Genomic DNA, 23,458 nt, shown 5'->3' with positions numbered 1-23,458 from the left:
ACTAACTACATTAGGCCTGCTTTTGGTTTTCCCTGCCCCAGTTACTCATTCTCAAACTGATCCAAGGAATGCAGAAAATGACTTGGTCTGAAGCAGTTTAAGGAACAAGAGCCAGGATGAATGGATAACCGCTTCAAGGGAATCAAAGTTTTTTCTTCAGGCTGATGACACAAAGTAACTGCTCAGTTGTTTTTCACCTGAAGTCCAGTATGTGATAGAGCTCGTTATCTCATAGCTGTCTCTCCTGTTAACACTTATCCACCCTGTTCTCCAACTACTGATGACGAGGAACATGCTCCCAGGCCCGAACCTCAGCAGCCCTATTGCCTCTGTGCTGTGGCCACTGTACTGCCGCCCCCGCTTTCCCTGCCGCACATGAAGTCTCTTCGAAACGCACCGCACCCCTACCCAGACGGACGGCCATCCGTAACGGTCAGACCCCCAGCGATAGGCGGGCGTCAGGTGGGGCCCGCCCTTGCGGGAGGGCTCCCCCCGCGCCGGCGCGTTGCGTTGCCTGTGCCCCGCCTCCGGGCGGAGGTTTGCAGCCGTTGGCGACGGGTGCGTGCGGCCTGGGAGGGGGTGGCTTCCGGCTGAGCGCGGCGCGATCCTGGAGCGGCGGGGCTGAGGTGTCTGGAACGTGCGGCAGCCCTTGTGCGCCCCGGCTCTGTCGATTGTGGTGAGCATTGGTTTGGGCGGGCGCCGTCTCCCTTTGTCTATGTCCTGAGGGCTGGAGTTAGCCTGAGGGTCCATCTGTGCCCTGATTCAGACACAAGCGTCGGTGAAATTCATGTGGGTAACGCCTGAAGAAGAGAAGGAAGTCTGTGCCCTCATTCCTTGCGCAGGGGTAAGCGGCTCATCGGTGGCTCTGCTGACCCCTAGTAAACTCCCGAAATGCATGGCAGTAGCCTCACGGCACTGGTCCCCTTCGCTGGTGGGGAAAATTGAAGCTTGTCACCCCGCGGTCTGTTGTGTCTCCGAGGCGGGAATGCTCCTCCTGCCCATGTTCTCATCCCGGGCTCGCACAGCCGGCCCTCCGCCCAAGAATCCGAGCTGGTGTTTCCTTGGAATTTCTGATCTCTTAAGTTTAGGAAGCTGCAGTATATTTTTCTATACACACACACACGTTATTATTAGAGCTTTTAGTAGGATACTTAGTCTTGCCGCTCCTTTTTCATAGACTCGTAGAATCAGTCAGGGTTGGAAGGGACCTCAAGGATCATTTAGTTCGTGGGCAGGGACACCTCACACTATATCAGACTGGCCAGAGCCTCATCTCCACTTCTGAAACAAGCATGTAGTTTGCACAGCCAAACGACAAATAGTCTCTGAGCGATGGGAATGAAAATAGTTCTTTTAGTTTCTTAGAACAGGTAATCTCAGTATTGCTTGGCTTGAAGCTGCTGTAGTTAAGAGTTTGTGTCTAAATTGCCATATTCTTCGTCGATGCCCCAAATAATAAAAGCTTATTGTCATTATTTTTCCTTCCTTCAAATTCTTTATAGGTATGTGAAAAAGCTATGATTTTTGCTTTACTTTATAATGGTTACCTAAATACTTAGTAAGAATGGAGTTTAAGCTAGATGTTCTCATCTCTACATCTATCAAGCAAAGGAAACCGTGGCCTCGCATCTCATGGATTGGACAGGTAAGTGTAATGAACCTTTATTTAAACAAAATTCTACAAAGAGTAGGTTTTATAATTATGTAATACTTTGTAGAGAGGAGGGGATTAGAAGTACCAGGGAATGGTTTAAATGTATGCTGCTGCAGGGTTATTGAAATAAATTACTCTTCTCTCTTACTAACTGGAAAGTTGTAAGCAGTTGGGGGTTTTATCTCCCTCCATCCTGCATCTGTTGATAAACACACTTTCTTAAGATGTTTTGATAAAATGAGACTAATTTGTTAAATTCCTGCTAATACAAGATTTGAGTTTTAAGTGGGTAGTCATTTAGGGACTGTTCCTTGTGTTGAAATTGCTGGCAAAAATTTCACTAAATGAAACACTACAATACAAGATAACGTGTGTGTGATTTTTTGCTGTTTGTTAGTATGTAGGTTGGCTGGAGTACTTCAAAGGATTTATTTTAATGATGATTTAAAATTTGCTTCATAGTCAGCATATGTTGAAGCAAGATACGATATTGTACTGTACAGTAATTGAAACTGCAACATTTTTTTCTTAATTGCTTTCCCCCCTAACAGTTTTTCTCTGCATTATTTTGCAGGCTTACACAGAAAGTAATGTTTTAAAAAATCAAATGCTTGTTTCTTCTTTCAACAGAAAAAAGAGGCTGTTTTTCTTCTAGATGATAAACATATAAATGAAATTAACCTCACATCAGGAAAGACAAGGAAGAAAATCCCTCGGCTGCAATCATTGTTGAAAAATGTAGTTGTTTTAACAACATCAAGAAACGGTTAAGTACATTATCTCATACATTATGTGCTAAAGTTGTTTTATTTGTACTTGTAACAATTTAGAAAAGTAGAATATCTAAAAGATCTATTAGTTCCCTGTCAGCTTTAAAACTATGGATAAGATGGAAGGGAAATAATTAGAAGCACTTCAAAATAATAGCCTTCAAAACATTTCTTTGCTGATAAACACAGGTGCTTGGTTGGCAGGAATACTTAAAACAGGAGATCTATTTCTTTGGAATAAAGATCAGGACTCCTTGAAAATTGTGCCAGCAATTGAAGAGTCTAGGAAAGTAGTTGCCGCAGCACAAGGTAAGGTTTTTTCAGTTAATCTTTTAAGAAATGTAATAGACAGTGGTTTTGACTTTAGGTGTTATACTAGTATATACACATAAAAGCTGTATTCTCAAGGCCTTGAAAGCCTCCAGAGAAGGAGACTCCACAACATCTCTGGGGAGCCTGTTCCAGTGGTCTGTGACCCTTAGAGTAAAGAAGTTCCCCCTTGTGTTGAGGTGAAACCTCCTGTGCTGCAGCTTACATCCATTGCTCCTTGTCCTGTCACAGGGAGCAAGTGAGAAGAGCCTGTCCCCTCCCTCCTGACACCCACCCCTCAGATGTTTATAAACATTTATTAAATCCCCTCTCAGTCTTCTCTTCTCCCCACTAAAAAGCCCCACGTCCTCAGCCTCTCCTTGTAAGGCATGTGCTTCAGTCCCCTAATCTGCAGATCCCTGTCCCTCTTAAACTGGGGAGCCCAAAAACTGAACTCAAGATGAGGTCACATTGTTGTGTGTTTTTGTTTGTTTTGTTTTGTTTTGTTTTGTTTTTTTCTTCCCAGAGTGTTTAATGAGATTGTACTTGTATGTGTCTGGAGATGGCAGAAGGGCACTATTAACTACTCCTACTGCATGTGTCTTTTTGTGGGAGAGCACAGAATGCGAAAATACATCTTATAAAAATTCTTCTGGCCGTTGGACGCAAATTTTGCCTGATGAGTCAGTCATATTGCCTTCTAGTGAAGAAAAAGAAATTGGACTGCATGCTGATTTCATACAAAATGAGGTAATAAATAAGGCCTAAGGCAATCATTTAATCTCTTAAGTAAATTAGAGCCACAGAAGCTACAGAGAATTTTCAGAGCAATGTCAATCTATGGTGGTGTTGCTTGTAGGCTTAATTACTCAGTTTATGTTATGTTTAATGACAAGAGCAGCCATACTGGATCCGATCAGTTTTTTATCTGGCCCAGTAATATTCTTGCAGCCTTCGTATTTCAGAATGTCAGCTTTATGTTATTTAATCTGAGTGGTAATAGCTTTTCATCTAAATGTATAAATAATTAAGAGAAAATTGTGTATTACTGGGTTTTAGCATTTGTTCTGGTTTTCATTGTATTCTTTTTTCCACAGATACTGAGTGATTGCTGTTTGTGCTGTTTTGTGTTTTACTCTGGGGAATTTTTGGTGCTCACATTTTTGATTCTTCGATGGCATGAAAACAGCTCTAAATATGTTAGGTAAGTTCAATGGTATTTGAAGATGCACTATCTTAAAAGGGGTAGTTTTATTATGTAGAGCTGAGATTCAGAGCTGCATTTACATTGATGTCAAATTAGCAAATGGTTATGAGCTTATGTTTTCTTACCTATGTTCATAGCATACCACATTGTATTGTCCATATATGGTTATGTGTGGTCGTTTCCAAGTATTTACATGTGGTTACTATAACGCCATTTATTTATGTATTCCATACTTCACTATTATCTTACATCTAAATAAAGCTGAGCATATATATCACTGTATGTGGGTGGCTGTATGACCCACACACCTGCACATGTGTGGGTCACTGTCAGGGTGTTTTCTGCATCATGCTGCTAGCATTCACTTCTCTTGTTTTTTTACATCACTTACATGTACCCTGAGGCCATGAATGCCCTGAATACCTCTTTTTTAAGTGTATTTGTATGTTGATTTTTTTTTTCCTGTTCCTCCTTTCATCTCTTATGGTCAGATGGTGTAAGAGTGTGTGTGTTTCTGTGGTAATGCCTTTCTGGTAATACAAAAAATAAAATTAAGCGTAACAGTCACAGTATAGAAGTGCATATATGTACTGTAGTAGTTGCAGCCTCAAGTTGTAACTGCATTCCTCAGCCATATTATTAGTAATTGTTTCATGCCACTTACGACTCAATTTCATTGCTTTATTGAAGCATATTAGTGCTTTATTTTTTGTGTATTATTAGGTATTGTGCTTCTGAAAGGAGTATTTGCTTTGTTTTCTGTCATGTTTCAGGCCTTTTTAGGATTTTATAATGGTTTAGGTTGGGAGGGCCTTTAAAGATTGTCTCCTCCAACCGTCCTTCCATGAGCAGGAACAACTTCCACTAGGTCAGGTTGTTGGAAGCTGAATCCAACCTGACATTGAAGAGTTCAAGTGATGGGGCATTCAGAACATGATTTTTCAGAGCAGCATGCTGTTGATTTTAATTTTTGAGCTCTGAGTGTTCTGTGTTGTATGATTTTGATGATGTTACACTGTTTGAGGAAGCTGTTCCAGGCTGGAATGCAAGTGCTTTAATTACTTGGCATGTATAAAAATACTTGTTACTCCTCAGGCATAATTTTTGAATTTGTGTAAATATAGTATTATTTTTAAGGTTTTCAAAGAAAAATATATTTTTTAAATTATCAGTAATTCTTTATGTGTTTTTGTCTTGCATGGATTTTATTATATATGAACCATTCTTGGGTTTGTCTTTTATTTTGGTATTCAGTTCTTTGCCATACCAGATCCACTGGGTACAGCAGACTTGTTCCCTTGTTAATTTGGTCCCTCAGTGTGTACCTGTGAAGTCAAGAGGAGCTTTGCTGTGTGCATTTGCAAGAAATGGGCTTCTACTTGCAGTAGCTGTTAATCAAACTGATCCAGAGGTATGAATAATAGACAATGCATCATTAAAGCTAAGAATTCGGTTTGAATGAAGTGGTAACAAAGATTTAGTAACACATTTTTAGGAGTGATTTTTCAGTATTCCAATTGCTGTATTTGATATGTGTAATCAGACTGATATCCACAGCTAAAAGATACTGCCACAACTGGTAGTTTCTTGAATGCTGTTGTTGAGAGAAAAATATCTAAATTCTTTTGTAATTTTTTAATCTCCAAGAGATAGAGCAATAAAATTAATTTCAGTTACTGCATTGTATCTGCAAAGATTCTGAATGATGCTCAACGAAGTCTCAACCAAACATGTATTTGAGGTTATGGTCCCACTTCTTAATATTAATCCTTCTAACTTTTCAGTGTTAATGATGGACAGGAAATGCAGGCCATCTTACTATGGTGTAGTCCTTTTAAGTTCCAGTTGTTACTTGCCAGTAAGACTGAAGAAGAGTGATAATGTATTTTTTTGAGGGTTTTAGAAAAAAGTTATGTTAAAAAAACCCACTGGATTATATACTGAGTATACAACAATCTTGAATTATATTTAAACTGTAGAAACAGGTATAGAAATCAATACTTGTAAATAGTAAACATTGAAATGCAGTGTTGCTTGCACATTAATGTTTCTAGCACATCAAATGTAATGCTTGACTTGCATAATTTTTTTTTAAACAGTAGTATTTTGATATGTATTCTTCCCATTTACTTCTTCTTTCTAGGCAACTCAGGTTTTGTTTTTAAACACGTTGAGTTTCGTAACTGTTTCCGGTAACCTTAAAGGTTGTAGTAGCAAGCGTAGTATGGTTCCATCCAAGCTTATCAGGTCAGTAATTGATGTTGGTTTTGTTGCTGTTGTGGATGTTTTGGGTTTGTGTTGGGAGTGGGGAATGGTGTGTGTTTGGGGGTTTGTTGTGGTTTTTTTTAAACTATTGCAACCTTTTGATACAGAAATGTAACACAGATTTTTTTTTGGTGTTGGTTTTTTTTTCCCCCCTCCCTGCCCAATTTAGATCTTACTGGGTTGGTGATATGAGTTGGACTCTCGATAGCCTTTTCTTGGCTTGCATGTTAAAACGTGGATCTTTGATTTTATTGACATGTATGGGTGAATTGCTGACACTGGTAACTTCTGGCTGCTCTGTAGAATTCGGACCAGCAGAGTTTATTCCATTTCATCCACTAATAACATGCAGGTAAAAGACTTGAAACTGTGTGTATGTTTTTTGTCATACGTTATTTTCTAATATTTCTGACAATTCTACATAGTCTTTCAAATTCACTCTCTTGCTTTTCACGTGTCCTCTCAATATCTGTTTCTGATTCATAGTTCTGTTTCTTATAATGAAAATTGACATTGTGACAGTGTAAGTGTACATAGAATCAACCAGGTTTGAAAAGACCTCAAAGATCATCAAGTCCAACCTGTTACCTAACACCTCATGACTAACTAAACCATGGCTTCAGGTGCCGTGTCCAATCCTTGTTTGAATGCCTCCAGGGACAGTGACTCCATCACCTCCATGAGCAGCCCATTCCAATGGCCAGTTACTCTTTCTGTGAAGAATTTTCTCCTAAATGTGATACAATTTCTTTAAGTGTTTGAATTTTGCAGTAATTAAAAATAGAATGGGTTTATGTTGTTAGAAGACATATAACTTACAGAACTTCTAAGGGTGTAGTTTTATTTTAATCCAGTGGTATTTCTTCACTCACTATTTATAGAACTTTATATCACATTTATCAGATCTTGTAAATGGCATATTTACATGGACAAAAACTAGTTAGCTCTGTAAGTGTTTGGGTAATCCACATCTAAATTTTGAAATTATGCTGTGAAGTGCGTGGGAATATTCTTGCATTTTGCTTTTTGCATCTAGTTATTCTTTTTAGCATAAATTCAGAGTTAGGAAAAGTAACAGGAGCCTGAATAATGAGAAGAAACAAAACAGAATCTAAACTTCAATGTTGTTGGAAAATGTGTAAATGTAACATCTCATTAAAACACTCAAAGCGTTCTAATACCTTCTTACACTGGTTGAAAAATTATATAATGCATGTAACTAGTTTGTTTAAAAATAATTTAGCTTTTGGGCTAAGAAATTGTAAAAAAATTCAACAGTAATTTTATGCATTATTTCAAATTATTATGGGGCTAATGTTAGACTACATGCTCAGCTTTCTGGAGCCCATGAAGCAGTGATTTCTTTCTAAGAAAAGACTTTGTAAGACCTCTTTTGTAAGAGAAGACTTTTGTATTGATATAAAATAATTCTGTTGAATGTCTAAACTGATTCTTAAACACAAAGATTCAGATCCTGAGGGATTTTTTGGTTTTCATACATGACTGTATTAGAAGCTACTGAGAAATTAAGCTTCAGGTACTTGCTATACACAGTAGAGCTGGCTAAGGAAGTATGATACAGAAATTTAAAGCAGAATTGTAAAAATATACATCTTAGTAATGAAATAATAAGAGAATACTGAAAGCTATTTTTACTTGTAACTTTCTAAGTTTAAACTGCAGCAAGATACCATCATCATACAAGTATAGTGTTATCCAGAGTCCTCATCCTGCAAAAATACAGAAACTGGAGGTACCTATTGGGACAGTAGTGTAAGTGGTATTAAATGTTCATAAGTTATTTCTTCTCCATTCTGTTTACTATTATTACAGAGGACACAGTCTCAGGCTGCGCCAGGGGAGGTTCAGGCTGGATGTTAGGAAAAAGTTCTATACAGAAAGAGTGAGTGCCCATTGGAATGGGCTGCCTGGGGAGGTGGTGGAGTCGCCATCACTGGAGGTTTTCAGGAGAAGACTTGATGGGGTGCTTGGTGCCGTGGGTTAGTTGTTTGGCTGGTGTTGGATTGGTTGATGGGTTGGACGCAATGATCTTGAAGGCCTCTTCCAACCTGGTTTATTCTATGTATGTATTCTATGTACATATGAGAGTTGCTACCCATTTTTCCATGTATCCTTGTTGTAGACAGCAGCACTCTTCTTGTCAAGACTCCAGTCAGTCTCTTGGTTCTTCAGCTTCTGAGAGTGACATTATGAGACAGAGATTTTCTGTTGCTTCACATTCAAGATTGCCCTACCTCATTGTCTCTGATGGATACATGATAACAGTGCTTAGATTTCCTAACAACCTTTCACCATCAGGATTTGTAAGATCCCTTCTACTTGATTCAGCCCAGAGACTTGAAAATACTTACCAGAATTTGCTGAACTCCAAGGTAATATTATTAATTATTTTGTAGGCTTCAAGTAAAAAACTTCATGGGTATGAAAATGTGTAGCTTTTAAGCCAGATGCCTAATTTTAATTTACTGTGATATTTGTATACATTTCATTGAATTATAAATTTCTTTTGAGAACAGTGTTGATCCAGGAAACAATAACCACACAGGCATCAAAGTGAAATCTAGTAACAGGGACAGTCTTAGCTGTCATTACATATTTTCTGGAACTGTAAAAGAAATTTGGATTTCTCTGTTGGTTCAGGACATTGACAGGTACTATGCTACTCTGACCAACTCATCCTTTCAGAATGATGCAAAAGGATTCCATAAAACCTGTCTATTGTAGGCTGCTGCTATTTAGGAGCAGTCATCAGCAGTCCCAATAGCGCTGTGTGCATGTCCATCAAGTCTTCAGCTGAGGTTGTCAGTTAAAACATACTTCAAGTGTTTTTATTTATTTTTCTGACGTGTCTAAATTGAGCTAACTTTGGAGGCAAGACTTTGTGTTTGCTGGTGGAACACAACTTTTCTTCCAATTTAACTTCTATTTGGCATGTCTGGAGATTTCACTTGAACTTAAGGAGACACTTCTGGGTGACAGAGCATTGGAACTAGCTGCCCAGAGAGGTTGTGGAGTCTCTTCCTCTGGAGACTTTCAAAACCCATCTCTACACATCCTGTGCAACCTGGTCTAGGCGCATCTGTGTTGTTAGCAGCAGGGTTAGACTCAATGATCTCCAGAAGTCCCTTCCAATCCCTGCTGTTCTATGATGGTATGATTCTTTGATTTGGAGAATGGAATTATGGTGGTATTCATGTATAAGCTGTAAGAGAATTTGAGGATTTATAGAAGTATGTTACTAGTAAGAATGTGAATTTTTAGCATCATTTCAAGTGTCAAGAAAGATTCCATCAGCATGAAACAAAAAAAAAATTATCTGGTACTGAGAACATTGTGCGTAACTGAAGCATAACAAAGTGATTTTTTTTCTGTACCACATATGGCTGCTGGCCTCTTCTCCCTTCCTGACTGGGACGTTAAAACTGAAGCTTTTTACAGAAAGGACTAATTTCCTTGTTTCATTTAGAAAGTGTCTGGCTTGATCTTACTAGAGATAGATAATATGTTTTTGTTATTGTTTTTGTTTCTTCAGTCTAAAGGGAGATCTCTGTGTTTACAATCACTGTTGTCTTTAAAAGCTAGTCTTTTAAAGCATGCTCAAAACCAAAGTTCCATCTTGCCCACCATTCCGAAATTCCTGGAAAAGGACTCAGCAGAAATCAGTGAGGAAACCATGGATTACCTGGTACTTAATAGCATTTTTCCATTTATCATTATGCAAATGATTTAATGTTAATATATTCTAATAGTAAAGAATATGCTTTTCAAATAATACAGGTATATTTGCTCTTAGTAAGTGTATTCAAAATAATTCAATATTGGTTAAATTGTCACTTGTTTCAGCGGATTCTTCCATAGAGTCAAAATTTGTAGATGTCTTTGGAAGAACGGCTCTGTGATCAAAGTTACTGTATTTCATTCTTTTGGTTTTTGATTTATTCTTTGAAGTTTTTGAGCTTTTGTTGAATGGCTTTTATAACTCGCCAGCATCTGGCAAAAAATTTTCCTCATACTCTAGGCTTAATAAAGGACAGGGTTTCACTTCCCTGGTGTGAAAACTACTGCTGTGCTTACAGTGTCGTTTTTATGTTTTCTGTCTGCACAGATGTTCCAAATAGCCGTATTTAATTTGAAATCTAGGTGAAACTGCTGTGAATTAAACATAGTAGCAATTAAGCAAGGAAGTGCAGCATAAAAATTTTATTATGAGACTTGCTAAATGGTGATTCCTTTCAGAATGCTCTCTCTCAATAGACTTGAATTAAACTGTTGATTTGGGTTTTTTTCTGTCTGATTTAGGTTTATGAAGAAGAATCAGATGATGAAAAGGAGTTTTGCACTAGCCCTTCCAGCTTTTATAGCCAAAGAATCTGTTCATTTGTTGGTAAAGCTGATAAAGGCCACTTAGAATTTGCGTCAATGTTTGATACTATCCATGCAAAAGACAGTACTGAAGAGAGAGATAAATTATCAGTGGAACTGTATTCCATTCAGAAAAACCTCCTTGTTGCATGGCACATAGGGATTTCAAAAAATAAGGAAGTGGAAGATACATTTCTGGATTGCACAGTGAACTGCATTATCCATTTTTTCAACATTCTTCAATTTGCAAAACCTCCTTTGCTAAACCAGGATGCATCTTCAAATGAACCTGTGAAGAACAGTCACTGGATGCATTGTGTGCTAAAATATTTTCAGCAGTGTCTAACTGTCTCCTGCTGGCATTCAAGAGCCAGTCTGACAAGGCATGTGGCAAAGCTGACATTACAAACTTTAAAACTGATGCTTATACAGCAACAAGATCAGCTGTTTTCAAAAAATCTTTTGGCGTGCTTCCGGCTTTTGAAAATGGTTTCTCACACTCTAAGTAGCATGTGTGTACTACAGTATGAGCATTTTTTTGCAACTCCCAATGGTGATAATCTTGTAGAACTTGACTCGCTCACTGTGCCTGTTTTTCAAGCTCTTGATGAGAGTACTACTCAGCAGTTTAGCTCACTGAAATCTTTGCTCAGAGAGCCCCCTCAAGCAGTAAACCATGATGCAAAAACAGAAAAAAGGTATGAATAATCTTTGCATGGAGAAAAAAAACATATACAGGGAAACAGAGCTCAGTCTGCACGGGTTTATAAAAGGCAGGTTCTGCCTGACTAACCTGATCTCCCTTCGATGGCAAGGAGACCCACTTAGCAGGTGTGGGAAAAGCTGTGGATGTTGTTTACCTGAACTTGAATAAAGCTTTTGACAGTGTCCCCCACAGCATTCACCTGGAGAAACTGGCTGCTCATGGCTTGGATGGGTGGACACTTTTGAGTTAAAACCCAACTGGATGGCTGGGCCCAAAGAGTGGTGGTGAATGGAATTAAATCCAGTTGGCAGCCAGTCACAAGTGGGATTCTGCAAGGCTCGGTATGGCGGCCAGTTCTCTTTCTTACCTGTGTCAGTGATCTGGATGAGGGCATCGAGTGCAGAATCAGTATGTTTGCAGATGACAGCAAGTTGGGCAGGAGTGTTTGCCTACTTGAGAGGTAGGGGGAATTTATAGAGGATCTTGACAGGTTGAGTTTGTGGGCCACTGTAGGTCAGTGGTATGAAGTTTAGCAAGGCTGAGTGCCAGGTCCTGACTTGGGTCAGGGTATCTCCTGGGGGATCGCAATACTGGCTGGGGGTAAAGGAATTGAGAGCAGCCCTGTAGAGAAGGATTTTGAGTTGCTGATGTGTGACAAACCCCAGCCAGCAATAAATGTGAGCCAGGACTGTGTGCATGCAGCCCAGAATGTCCAGTAGCACACTGACTAGCATCAATAGACACAGAGTAGCATCAATAGAAGAGTAGCCTGCAGATTGAGGGATATGACTCTTCCCCTCAGTTCCACTATGGTGAGACCGCACCTGGAGCTCTGTTCAGTGAAGGACACTGATCTGCTTGGGCAGATGAGGGTGAGAAAGATGATCAGGTAGCTTGAGCACCTCTCCAGTGAAGATAGGCTAAGAGAGTTGGGGACAGCCTGGAGAGGAGGCTGCACCAGGGAGACCTTACAGCGGCCTTCCAGTACCTAAAGGGGACCTACAGGAAAAACAGGGAGCAACTGTAACAGGGAGTACAGTGATAGTACAAGGGCTAATGGTTTTAAACTGAAAGAGGATGTATTTAGGTTAGATATGGGGAAGAAATTCCTGAAACTGCAGGTTGTGAGACACTGGAATGGGTTGTCCAAAAAGTCATGCATACCCCCTCCCTGGAGGTGTTCAGTGCTAGGCTGAATGTGGCTTTGAGCAGTCTACTTTAGTGGAAGGTGCCCCTGCCTTTGTCAGGGGAATTGAAACTAGATGACCTTTAAAGGTCTCTTCCAACCCAAACCACTCTGTTACTCTGTGAAATTTAATCTACAGTTAAATTATATTTCTTCAGGAAGCTTAAAATGTGAGTGTTAATTGCAAATGTTTGTCTTTTGAGTAGATAGTACAAGTTTTTGATGAATTGTGCTCCTGGTACTGAGCACCATGCATACAACTGACTGACTGTGCTAATAATGGAAGCTGTCATGCTAGAGAAGATGGAGATGTGTTGCTGTTCTGTGCAAGTTTTCTCAGGTCCCTGGCGGTGTATATTTGCTTGTACTAGCAAGCTTATTACCTTGGTACATCTAATAGTACTGTGCTGGGCAGCACAGACTTACTAGCCCAACAAACACACTTTGCAGTCTTTTGTTTCCTTGTCTTTGTTTCTCTGCGTTATGCTTTCGTTGTATTTTTAGGCAGTCTTGTTTATAAAGACACTTGATACTTGTTTTGTGTTGGGGGTTTTTGGGTTAATTTCCCCAGTATTTAGATACCAGTACTAATTTGGAATGTAGTTGACTACTTGAAGTAGTTTGCTGCCTTTACACAAATTTGGAAGAGTCGATGTTGGTGAAAAACAAACAAAAAACAATGGCAGGAAGCATTTTATTTTTTTTCCCTCTTTGAGGTCAAAAAAGTAGTTGCTAACACATGTAGTTTGTTCTTCAGGTACATATACAAAACATAAGAAAATAAGAAATTTACATACACATGCAATTTATTATTATTTTCATAAAACTACATTTCTTGGACTACAGGTTGGTTGTACTATGGCAGTTATTGTATAAGAAAGTGGTTTGGTATCAGATGCAGCTGCACAGAAAAGTGAACAAGAATGCAGAAGAGTCTGTTGTGTCGTCACTTTTAAGTCATATCCAAGCAACAATCCAGTCTTCAGGAGTGACCTTAGAACAACGTTTGAAGATTAATTCTGTTTCTGGTTAGTACTTTGGAACAAATATGAATGTTGGGTAGTTGTGTGGCCAACTGAGTACTGGAAAAGTTAGATCCAACCCAATGACGATCAGTAGCTGACCACTACATATGAAGAACATTAAGAAGAACTTTTCCTGCAATTCTTATGAGAGCTCTTTCTTGCGTACTCTATATCCCAATACACTTGTAGATCATACTGTAATTTTTAGAGCATGTTGAGCAAAACATAAGGCTATTGACTTCAGTTTGCTTTATCCTAGAGAATCCAAATACAAGAGCTGAATTCTGATGTCATTTGTACTGTGCAATTTCCTTTGCTGGTGGGTGTCAACACTGACTGTGATCAACATGTCTCTTACTGAGTATCAATGTAGAAATCCTGTTTATTCCATGTGATCACTCCAGGCATGAGTATGTCACGTCCATTAATGCAGTCATCCTGAACTAAGCATCTAATTTAGTGTAAACTCATGTAATACACTTAATCTAGTATTTTGCCAGCAGCGCACGATTGTAGCCTAATTTCCTACAGGTTACTGTTCTGTGGTTTGTATTCCTTTTGCTTTCCGCACCAGTAAGCCCAGCTTCTCACAACACCTCTGTTTCGTTTCTATATTCCTGATCTCTCTCCCTTGAATGATACTTCTAGCTTCATTTTCTACCTCACTTCCTACAACACATTAGCTCCTTCATGTCTCTCTTACTCGCCCTAACAAAACATGCCACTTTCCATAGTTCCTTTCCACCCATTCCTTAAGTTATTTGTTGGCATTCAGTTTGACGACTAGCACTATTTATGGCTGAGATAGAGTAACCTGTGTGCTGATGGGCAGGGTAGAGTGGCAGTTTTGTCCTCATCTTTTAATGTGTTAGCACTATTTTAATTTATTTTTCCTTCTCCTCCTTTGCCCAGGAGCTGTGTTCTTTTACAGTTACCTTTCTGTCAACACATGTAGGAATTAACCAGTGAACCAAAGGTGGAAAGGTGACATTTGGAGAGATGAAACGCCTAACAGCCCATAGACCTGTTGTTTGAAAGTGCTTTTACACTAGAAAAGAATATAAAAGATGCTAAATAACTTTGCAGCTACTTTTGCAATGCGAAAACGTCTCCCACTCCTAACCTAATTACTGAAAACCTTATAGAAGTGATTATAACCTGTATAGTTTTTTTATCATTTAATAGTAATTAAACAAGAAGAGGGTTATTAAAAGTCATCTTCCATGTGCTCAAAACTTATATTTAGTTCTGAGAGTAGAAATTTTCTGGAGACTTACATATTTTACTCTCATTTATAAATCTGCTATACTGAAGTAAGTTCATATGTGTTTAGATGTGTAAAACTGTTTGTTACCTATGTGACTTTTATAGGTGAGGAGAAGTTCCTTTTGGGCTCATACAGAGAATGTGTGGACATTTGGAAAAGATCTCTCTGTGAAATCAAGGCAAAAGGTAAGACATAAAATGTTTTTGGAGGGTGGAGAGGTGAATTATCTGATCACTTTATGTTTTGTGATTCTCTGTTTGCCAAGGGATAAGACACATAAGTTTAACTTAAAATATTCATTTTTTAAGTCTGATTGCTCTATCTGAGAAAGTTCCACGCATTTCTATTTCAACATCAAGAGTTTTCTTGTGTGTTTCTTGGTACAAAACAAGCCCTAAATATGTTTATAGCCAAGAAAGAGACAATATTAAAAAGATTAACAAAAATCAATTCCATTAGTAGCTGTAAAATGAAATTACTTAATATTTGGGGGAAAACAAAATAATTTGTAACAAGCATTTATTTAGGAGTTGATTGAAACAGATATTCTAGAGTCTCTTCCCAGGCACCATGAGAAAAAAACATTTTGCTGGTTGTTATGATGAGGAATACCTCATGGAGAAAGAATTCATGATATTGGAAGCTTGATGAGTGTTGTAGCATCCCTCTTTTGAAGGCTAAGCTCCCTTCATCTCTCCTGCCTTTGTACCTTTACAATAATACAGGATGTAATTGTTGTAACTGGTATCTCTGGAAGAAAACTGTTGCAGATGAGTATTAACTCAGTGGTAAATCAGAGGTTGTAGAAGAACCTTATTTCCTAAATTAGCTGCTCCTGATACTTATTCCTTCTCAGAGTACATATTTATATGGATAGGTTTCTGGAGAGGGAGAAATTAGTACTGCTGTGTATGTCTTTATTTTTTTCTTTTCTAACTTGTGCCTCTTTTTAATTTTACTGCAGGAGGAGAAAGAACACGTTTTCTTCAGAGTAGATACTATCTTGCAATACTGTTTTGCCACCTGTATCAATATAACTTGCTTGAAGCTCAGGGACTCTGTGATCATCTGGTAGCAGAGATTCTAAGGAGATCACAGCTCTCAACGAGGCAGATGGAAAAATTTTCTGGTATGTTTATATGGCACATGAAAGTGTGTTAAGGTAGGGTGATACTGTTTGATTAACCCAGTTTCTAATTGCTGTGCCATCCCATGCACCTGATATCATACTTCTCTCTTTACACAGACTAAAGTCTATTTTCAGTAATTTGAAAGATCTTCCTCTGACCTCATGTGTTTTCAGCTGCACTTATTAAAGTGTTTAGACAACTTTCATTGTATAATTAATAGTGAAAGCATAGCCTGTTAGATTCAAATCTCAAAGAAAAAATTTAGATGAGAAAAACAAGGGGGAAAATTACCTGATTTTATTTTATATTGATTTAAGATTTTTTTTTTTTGATGCACCATGATAAAATAGTTGATTTCACATTGGTCATCAGTCCTAAACTGGAAGTAGGATTTTTTTTGCAGGTGTTTGTCTTTTTTTTCTATTCAGTTAGAGTATGAAATCTAAATTTCCAAATTTAAACTTTTAATTTTTTTTCAATCAGTGCTGATCTAAATTTGGATACTGGGAGTTCATCTCTAGTCATTATAAAGATTGTAGAAAATTCTTTCAATATTAATATAATGCATAATCAGGGCAGAAGATCAAGTTCTCCTGAAAGGTTGTCAAGACATTAATAAAATAACTGTCATGTTTTAAAAACTGTTTTATAATCTGTGATTAAACAATTCTAGCATTCAAATTTACCTTTCCTCAGTGTTTGATACTTGTCTTTTCAGATACTGAGTATTTTCAGCATGAACTGTGGATGGTAACAGATGTTCATACTGAAACTGCTATGGCTGTGATTCGATCCATGGCACGATTCATGGCTGCTTATTTCACAAACCAGCTACTCTATGTCTTTCCTCCACACAGTGTTGACATCCTGCATCCACTTCACATCAAACAAGGTATTTTCTCTAAAAGCAGTTTAACTTGCTGTGATTAACTGTTACCATTATTTTGCATGTGTAGCAGTGCTACCTGTTACACGTTAACTTGGTGATTTACACTTTCAGCACCATTGATTGTAAAGATAAAAGAACTTAGTTTTTCTGGTTTTGTTGTGTGTGTGATTAGTATTTTTAAATCTCTTGATTATTGAAAATACTTCTGGTATTTAAAGTTAATAGCTTAATGTGTGTGACTGAATTATGTCGTTCATAGAACAGAATCAGAATCATTTAGATTGGGAAGGACCTTGAGTCTATTTCCTTTTCATTTCATCCTGTCACTTGGGAAGAGAGACTGACACACACCTCACTACAACCTCCTTTCAGGTAGTTGCAGAAGGCAATAAGGTCTCCCATCACCCTCCTTTTTGCCAAGCTCAGCAACCCCAGATCCAACTCAAGTCAGTCTTTGTTTTCTAGAGCTTTCGTCAGCTTCACTACCCTTCTTTGGATGCACTTGAGCACCTCAATGCCTAGCTTGTGGTGAGGGTCCCAAAACAACGCAGGGGGATGATAATTTCTCTAGTCCTTCTGGCCAGACTATTTCTGATACTAACTGACATGCTTATGGCTTTCTTGGTCACCTGAGTACACTGCTGGGTCATGTTCAACCATATTCAGCTGGTTGTCAACCAGCACCCCCAGGCCCTTTTCCACCAGACAGCTTTCCAGCCACGCTTGTAGTGTTGCACTTGTTCTTACTGAACCTCACACCACTGGCCTTGCCCCACTGATCCAGCCTGTCCAGATCCCTCTAAAGAGCCTCCTTACCCTCAAGCAGATGGACTTTTCCACCGAAATTGATGTCATCTGCAAACACACTGAGGGTGCACTTGATCACCTCATCCCAATCATTGATAATGGTATGAAAGAGAGCTGGCCCCTGTACTGAGTCCCGAGGAGCACCACTTGTGACTGACTGCCGACTGATTTAATTTCACTTACCACCATCACTCTTTGGGCCTGGCCATCCAGACAGATTTTCACTCAGCAAAGTGTCCACCCATCTAAGCCATTAGCAACTAGCTTCTCCAGGAGGACGCTGTAGGAGACTGTGTGAAAGGCTTTAGAATAGAATAGAATAAACCAGGTTGGAAAAGACCGTTGAGATCATGGAGTCACTGAAGTCCAGGTGAACAACATCCAGAGCCTTTCCCTTGTCCACTGAACAGGCCACGTTGTTGTAGAAGATCAGGTTCATCGAGCAGGACCTGCCCTTCATGAGCCCATTCTTACTGGCCTAGTCACTGGTTGCCCTGTGCATGCTGCATTATGGCACTTAAGATTATGTACTTCACCTTCCCTGGCACTGAGGTCAGACTAGCAGGCTTGAAGTTCCCTGGATCATTCTTCCAGCCCTTTTTGTAGATGACCATCAATTGCATTTGTCTTATGCAGTAAGCAGCACAGTGAGTGCAAACAGCATAGCTACACTAGCAGAACTCAAGAGTTTCTCTGTCTCCAGTATGCCCTCTGGAATATCCTGAGCATACATAGCATACTTCCAAGTGTTCTGTCATTGTGATTAAACTGTAATAGATTAACCCAAAAATTTTGCATATGTTGGTATATCCCATATTATTAAGCAGAAAAATACCCTACTCGAACCTCTCTTTTATGTCATTACATAAGCTGCATCTGCAGGCTGCAACTAAATCTCTGTGTTTCTCTTAATGGGCAGTTGCATACTGACATGAATCCACAAGCAATAAGAACATATGAATTCTGGATTATTCATCTGATAGCACACATATTTAAACTTTAAATGCGTTTTTTGTGTCATAGACTTACCTCGGCGTATTATACCACTGCAACACTGTTTGGTTACCAGAGCTGTCAGGGACCAGAACCTTTCATCTGTGTGGACAGCTGACTATGCACTTGATTTGTTCCTTATTGGTGGACTCATTCCAGAAGCTGTTTGGTTAACACACAGACTTGGGAACTGGAAACTGTCTGTTTCCATTGGTGTAGCCTACCAGCTGTATTGTCAGAACTTGGATGAATTGTCAAGGTAAATATGAGCTTGGAAGTAGTATACTGCATTATTTTATTAATTTTATTATGAGACCTTGAGCAGGCTTGTTTAGTGGAAGGTGTCCCTGCCCATGGCAGGGCATTTGGAACTAGATGATCTTTAAGGACTCTTCCAACCATTCCATGATTCTGCGATTTGCTTGAAGTTTATTTTAACAAGGCATATCTTTTGCCTCAAAAATCATATACACAGACTCACATGTAGGAACTAACGTGTTAATGTTAGTTATTTTGTCTTGGATACACATTTAAAAATTTCATGAGGCAATATCTGGGGCTTACTTTGTTCTGAACAATTTCTTATACTTTCAGATTGAAAAACCCAGAGCATCATCTGCCATTAAGCTTATCACCAATGCAGACTTTTCAGGAGAAGTGGAAATCTTTGTTAGGACAGCCAGTTAATTCTGAAACATTGGGATGTATTAAACACAAGCAGTTCACAGGTACATAAAATTATAAATAATTATGTTTATTTTTCCATATTCATTCACTGCATATTCTGCCTTTTACATTGCCTTAAAAAGAAACACCTCTTCTTCTCTAATGTGTGCATTACTATTATAATGTATTAACATATTTTATTTTTTGAGAGGCTTGGGTTTTTTACATTGGTCATTCTGAAAATGGACTGTGTTCTTTGTGATTTCCAGCCAAAACTCTATTTTATTGTAATTGATACTAACTTTGGTTTGGAAAAAACATGAAGCTTCATTTAAAAAAAAAAAAAAAAAAGCCCTGAAGCAAATGTGAATGTATTAACAACATCTCTGTACAGCTGGCCACACAAATCAGCAGCTACAGACATGCTCAGCACTTCCACAAACAGTGGCAACAATCCAATCTTGTTTAGCTGTCTTGCTTGTCAGAATGAGAGTCTGATACTGACACCTATATGTATGGTGTGTTTCTCTGCAGTAGCTGGGCTTAGAACCCATAGCTGAGCTCCTCAGTTGCTGGTGTTTGCATATATGAGCACCCAAAGAAGCCCCAGCCACGCTCCATTATCTGGGGCAACCCCACTCACAGATGCCTGCTTTACCCTAAAACACACATGTTGTCTACACATGCCGTACAGCAGCTGGCTTTGAACATACAGTTCATCCAGTAGCTTAGATGATCAGGGGAGATCAGGGATCCTCAGTATTTCCCGGTGCCTCAGAGAGACACTCTCTGGCAGTGTCATGACTCCCTTGATTGCTTCAGTATCCAAAGCCCCTTGTCACATGGAAACAGGTCTCTTGGTCATCTCTGGCAGCTGGCCAGGTCAGGTGCCTCCTGTCACTACCAACTCCTGTGGTCTCATACTTGGAAAAGTGAGATACACATGGTCCTGGCCTAGGGTGCTTCACTTGCTTCTCTCTGCAGTTGCTGCCATCCCAAAACACACAGGCTTTCTAACTTGTGGTCCTGCTCCAGTTGCTGGCACTTACATTCCTATACACAGACTAGAGCTGTGCTGACATGGCCCAGCAGAGGTGAGGCTGCCACAATACGATGCCATGCCTTTTGGTTTCGTTTCTGAAGATCCTGTAGCAAGCCTTGTGCAGTTTCATGTTGCTCTTTTGCATTGTGTAGCTTGTCCTCTCCTTGACATTAACCCCTTTGAAGACAAAAGGTACTAAAAGAACCACTCTCCTTGGTTTTTCTTGATGAGTCTCATACCTTGACACTTGGACAGATGGTTCTCCTGGGAAGAACTTGGAAAGGGTGTCTGTTTGAATACATAATTTGCTGTTATGCATCTCTGGCCTTGCAGAAATGAGTTTTTTGTAGGCTGAATTTTCTACTATAGAAAGATGATAAAAGAATTGTTACAGTCTGTAGTAGTGCACCTAGTTTATGCCTAGTTGATAAGTGTGATTTGCTAGAATTTTATGCCAAGCAAATTGCATGGCTGACAAGTTCAGTGCTCTGTCTAGAAAGGCAGTAGCTTCCCCCCTTACATGGAAAATCCTAGTATTAATAATTAAATGCTCTTCTCAAGGTGAGAAATCTTAAAGCAGGTAGGTGTGATGATAAATTGCAATAGTCAAATACAAATCCTAGAAATGTAGACTTAGAATTTCAGAATGAGTCAATAATTGTATCAATTAATTTATCAGTTGCTGTGTTTAATGTTTTATAGATCCTATTGAAGAGGAAGATGCAAATGTTCTTTATAGTTCAGTACAGGAACTATTAAGAGCAGCAGTTATGGCAGATATTGACATTCTCTCAGAGACATTTCAGCTTTTGATGGATTCTGCCAAGGATCTTAGCAGAAAATTCTATGGTTTAGTTCCAGATGGGCTTTATCTTCCAGCTCCACCATTATACTGTCCTCAGCCAGCATCTCTCAGTGAAGTAAGCATGCACAGTAGAAATTTCTTGGCTTTTTGTTTGAATGTATTAATGAAATAGTTGTGATCTTTATTCTCATTCCTTTCAGCTGAATTTTCTGTCGTTTTTGTCATGTCCTTTCATTTATTTATGTGCCTCTGGGCCTTTTTTTGACAGAGGATCTGTGCTCTAAAGAAGGGAAATATCTTTAGGAGTAGAATGTTTAGGTCAGGTTTCATGTTGTATATGTCCTCTCTAATTTTGGGGCTTGTTTGTGTCTTTGAATTGGCATATTTCAGGAAGACTGCAATGACATTCTTTTTAAACTTGAGAGAGAAAGTCGTCAGAAAGTGTCTGGAGTTCTCCAGCGAATTATCTTGCTCTTCCGGGCTGCTTGTTGCTCCTGCCCTGCAGCACAGTGGTATATTGCACAACTGAAGTGGGCAAGAAAAGTTATGCAAAAAGTAAGCACTTCTCTTTTTTTCAGAAGAATTCAGTTTCATCTGAAATTTGATGTCATGTTTTTTATATCTCATCTTCTAGTTTTACACTCCATGTTCAGTTCTTTTAAGAAACCAGAACCTACAGAGATAGGCTATCCGCTTCACAAAGTATCTCCTTCTAGGTGTCTTTCTGTACCCACTTTGTAGCATGCAAACTAATTTCTTTCTCCATTGGAAAGAAACAAGCTGATTTTATTTAGGAGTTGCAGCTGTTATCTGGAAGCATGTTCTGTATCACTTGAGGCAGAATATGTTGTCCCACCATGATGCTCACTTCAGGTGAAGAGGTCACCTCAGTGCACAGAGCACAGGGCTTGAGAGATCTCACTCTACTCATGCATTTTGTTTCCACAGAACCAAGCTTGGAATATATTGATTAAAAATTTTTCTGTAGGCTTAGAGTTTTCTTAGGTGATTGCTGCATAGTCACTCTAAGAGCTGCTGCAGAAAGGAGCAGGGGACGTGTGTGCGTCTGTCTGGCTTCACTCAGCCGTCTTGCATCAACATTCATACAGTGCCCCAGATCAGGAACTGGTCTGACTGATATATACTTCGTTCTGTTTGCTCATGGTGTGATTCCATGCTTAGTGCTGGCGCATGTGCATGATCAGAAGTACCAAGTGAAACAGAAGGAAAGTAGTCTGCCTTGGTTGACAGTAGCCTGGACTGTGTTGGATTAAACTGGTTTCTTAAATGCATTCGTAGTTCTTATACTTTGTTGCTCTTGTGTTTCATGCTAATCATGTGTATCATTGAGTTCATTCTCAGCAAGTTTGCAGGTGACACTGAGCTGACTGTTGTGGTTGACAAGCCTGACGGATAGGATACCATCCAGAGGAACCTGGACAAGTTAGAGAGGTTGGACCTCATGAGGTTCAGCCAAGCCAAGTGCAAGGTCCATCATTTGAGTGGAGACAATCCTACTACCAATGCAGGCTGAGAGATAAAGGGATTGAGAGCAGCCCTACTGAGAAGTATTTGGGGATATTGTTGGATGAAAAAAACAGGCATGAGCTGGCAATGTGTGTTCATAGTCCAGAAAGCCAACCATATCCTGGGCTGCCTCAAAAGAAGTGTGTCCAGAAGGTTGGGGGAGGTAATTTTGCCCCTCTATTTCTCTCTTGTGAGTATTGCATTTAGCTTTGGAGTCCTGAGCACAAGGACATGAACGCAATGAGAATGTTCTAGCTGAGAGGGTTGTGGTCTTACAGCCTGGAAAAGAGAAGGCTTCAAGGCAACCTTATTGTGGCCTTTCAATACTTAAAAGAGGCCCAATGAAAGAAGGAAAGTCTTTTTATCAGGGCAGGATGCAAAAGGACAAGTGGCAATGGTTCTAAGCCTAAAGGGGAGATCTAAATTAAATGCACAGAGGACATGTTTTTATGGCGAAGGTGGTGAAACACTGGTACAGATTGCCCAGAGGGGTAGTGGTTTCCCCACTTCCAGAAACTTTCAAGGTCAGGTTGGACTGGGCTCTAAGCAACCTGATCTAGTGGAAGATGTCCTGTGGGAACACTGCAGGGAGTTTGGACTAGATGCCTGTTAAAGGTCCATTCCAACCCAAACCACTCCATGATTGCCTTTGTGCCAAAGCTCATAGTAAAAGTATTCTTTTAAATGAATTTTCAGAATACTGATTTGAAGGAAGTGAAAAAGCAGGTTTAAGGGACTTCTACTCAGCTTAGCAGTATTCTACTAATAACCAAGGGGCTCTGCATGTAGTAATGATACATACAAAGCCAATTTTTATTTCCATATAT

At 39.3% G+C, this 23,458-nt stretch overlaps 1 protein-coding gene across 1 annotated transcript in view; it reads left to right on the top strand.

Annotated features, from left to right (window-relative positions):
* The first annotated feature begins 1,542 nt into the window (after positions 1-1,542).
* Positions 1,543-23,458, top strand: part of CPLANE1 (ciliogenesis and planar polarity effector complex subunit 1) — a 63,726-nt gene continuing 41,810 nt past the window's right edge. Inside the window, 19 exon segments of the mRNA XM_054178081.1 lie at positions 1,543-1,645; positions 2,285-2,420; positions 2,614-2,733; positions 3,260-3,483; positions 3,831-3,937; positions 5,195-5,351; positions 6,084-6,187; positions 6,375-6,557; positions 8,349-8,598; positions 9,759-9,911; positions 10,526-11,286; positions 13,327-13,508; positions 14,877-14,957; positions 15,737-15,901; positions 16,621-16,794; positions 18,622-18,856; positions 19,168-19,319; positions 21,002-21,219; positions 21,495-21,659. Coding sequence (XP_054034056.1) covers positions 1,565-1,645; positions 2,285-2,420; positions 2,614-2,733; positions 3,260-3,483; positions 3,831-3,937; positions 5,195-5,351; positions 6,084-6,187; positions 6,375-6,557; positions 8,349-8,598; positions 9,759-9,911; positions 10,526-11,286; positions 13,327-13,508; positions 14,877-14,957; positions 15,737-15,901; positions 16,621-16,794; positions 18,622-18,856; positions 19,168-19,319; positions 21,002-21,219; positions 21,495-21,659 — 3,648 coding nt within the window. The 5' untranslated portion in view covers positions 1,543-1,564.

This window comes from Dryobates pubescens, chromosome Z (assembly GCF_014839835.1).
Source record: "Dryobates pubescens isolate bDryPub1 chromosome Z, bDryPub1.pri, whole genome shotgun sequence".
Taxonomy (NCBI): domain Eukaryota; kingdom Metazoa; phylum Chordata; class Aves; order Piciformes; family Picidae; genus Dryobates; species Dryobates pubescens.
The sequence above is the reverse complement of the archived record's forward strand: the minus strand, read 5'-3'. Positions and strand labels throughout refer to the sequence as shown.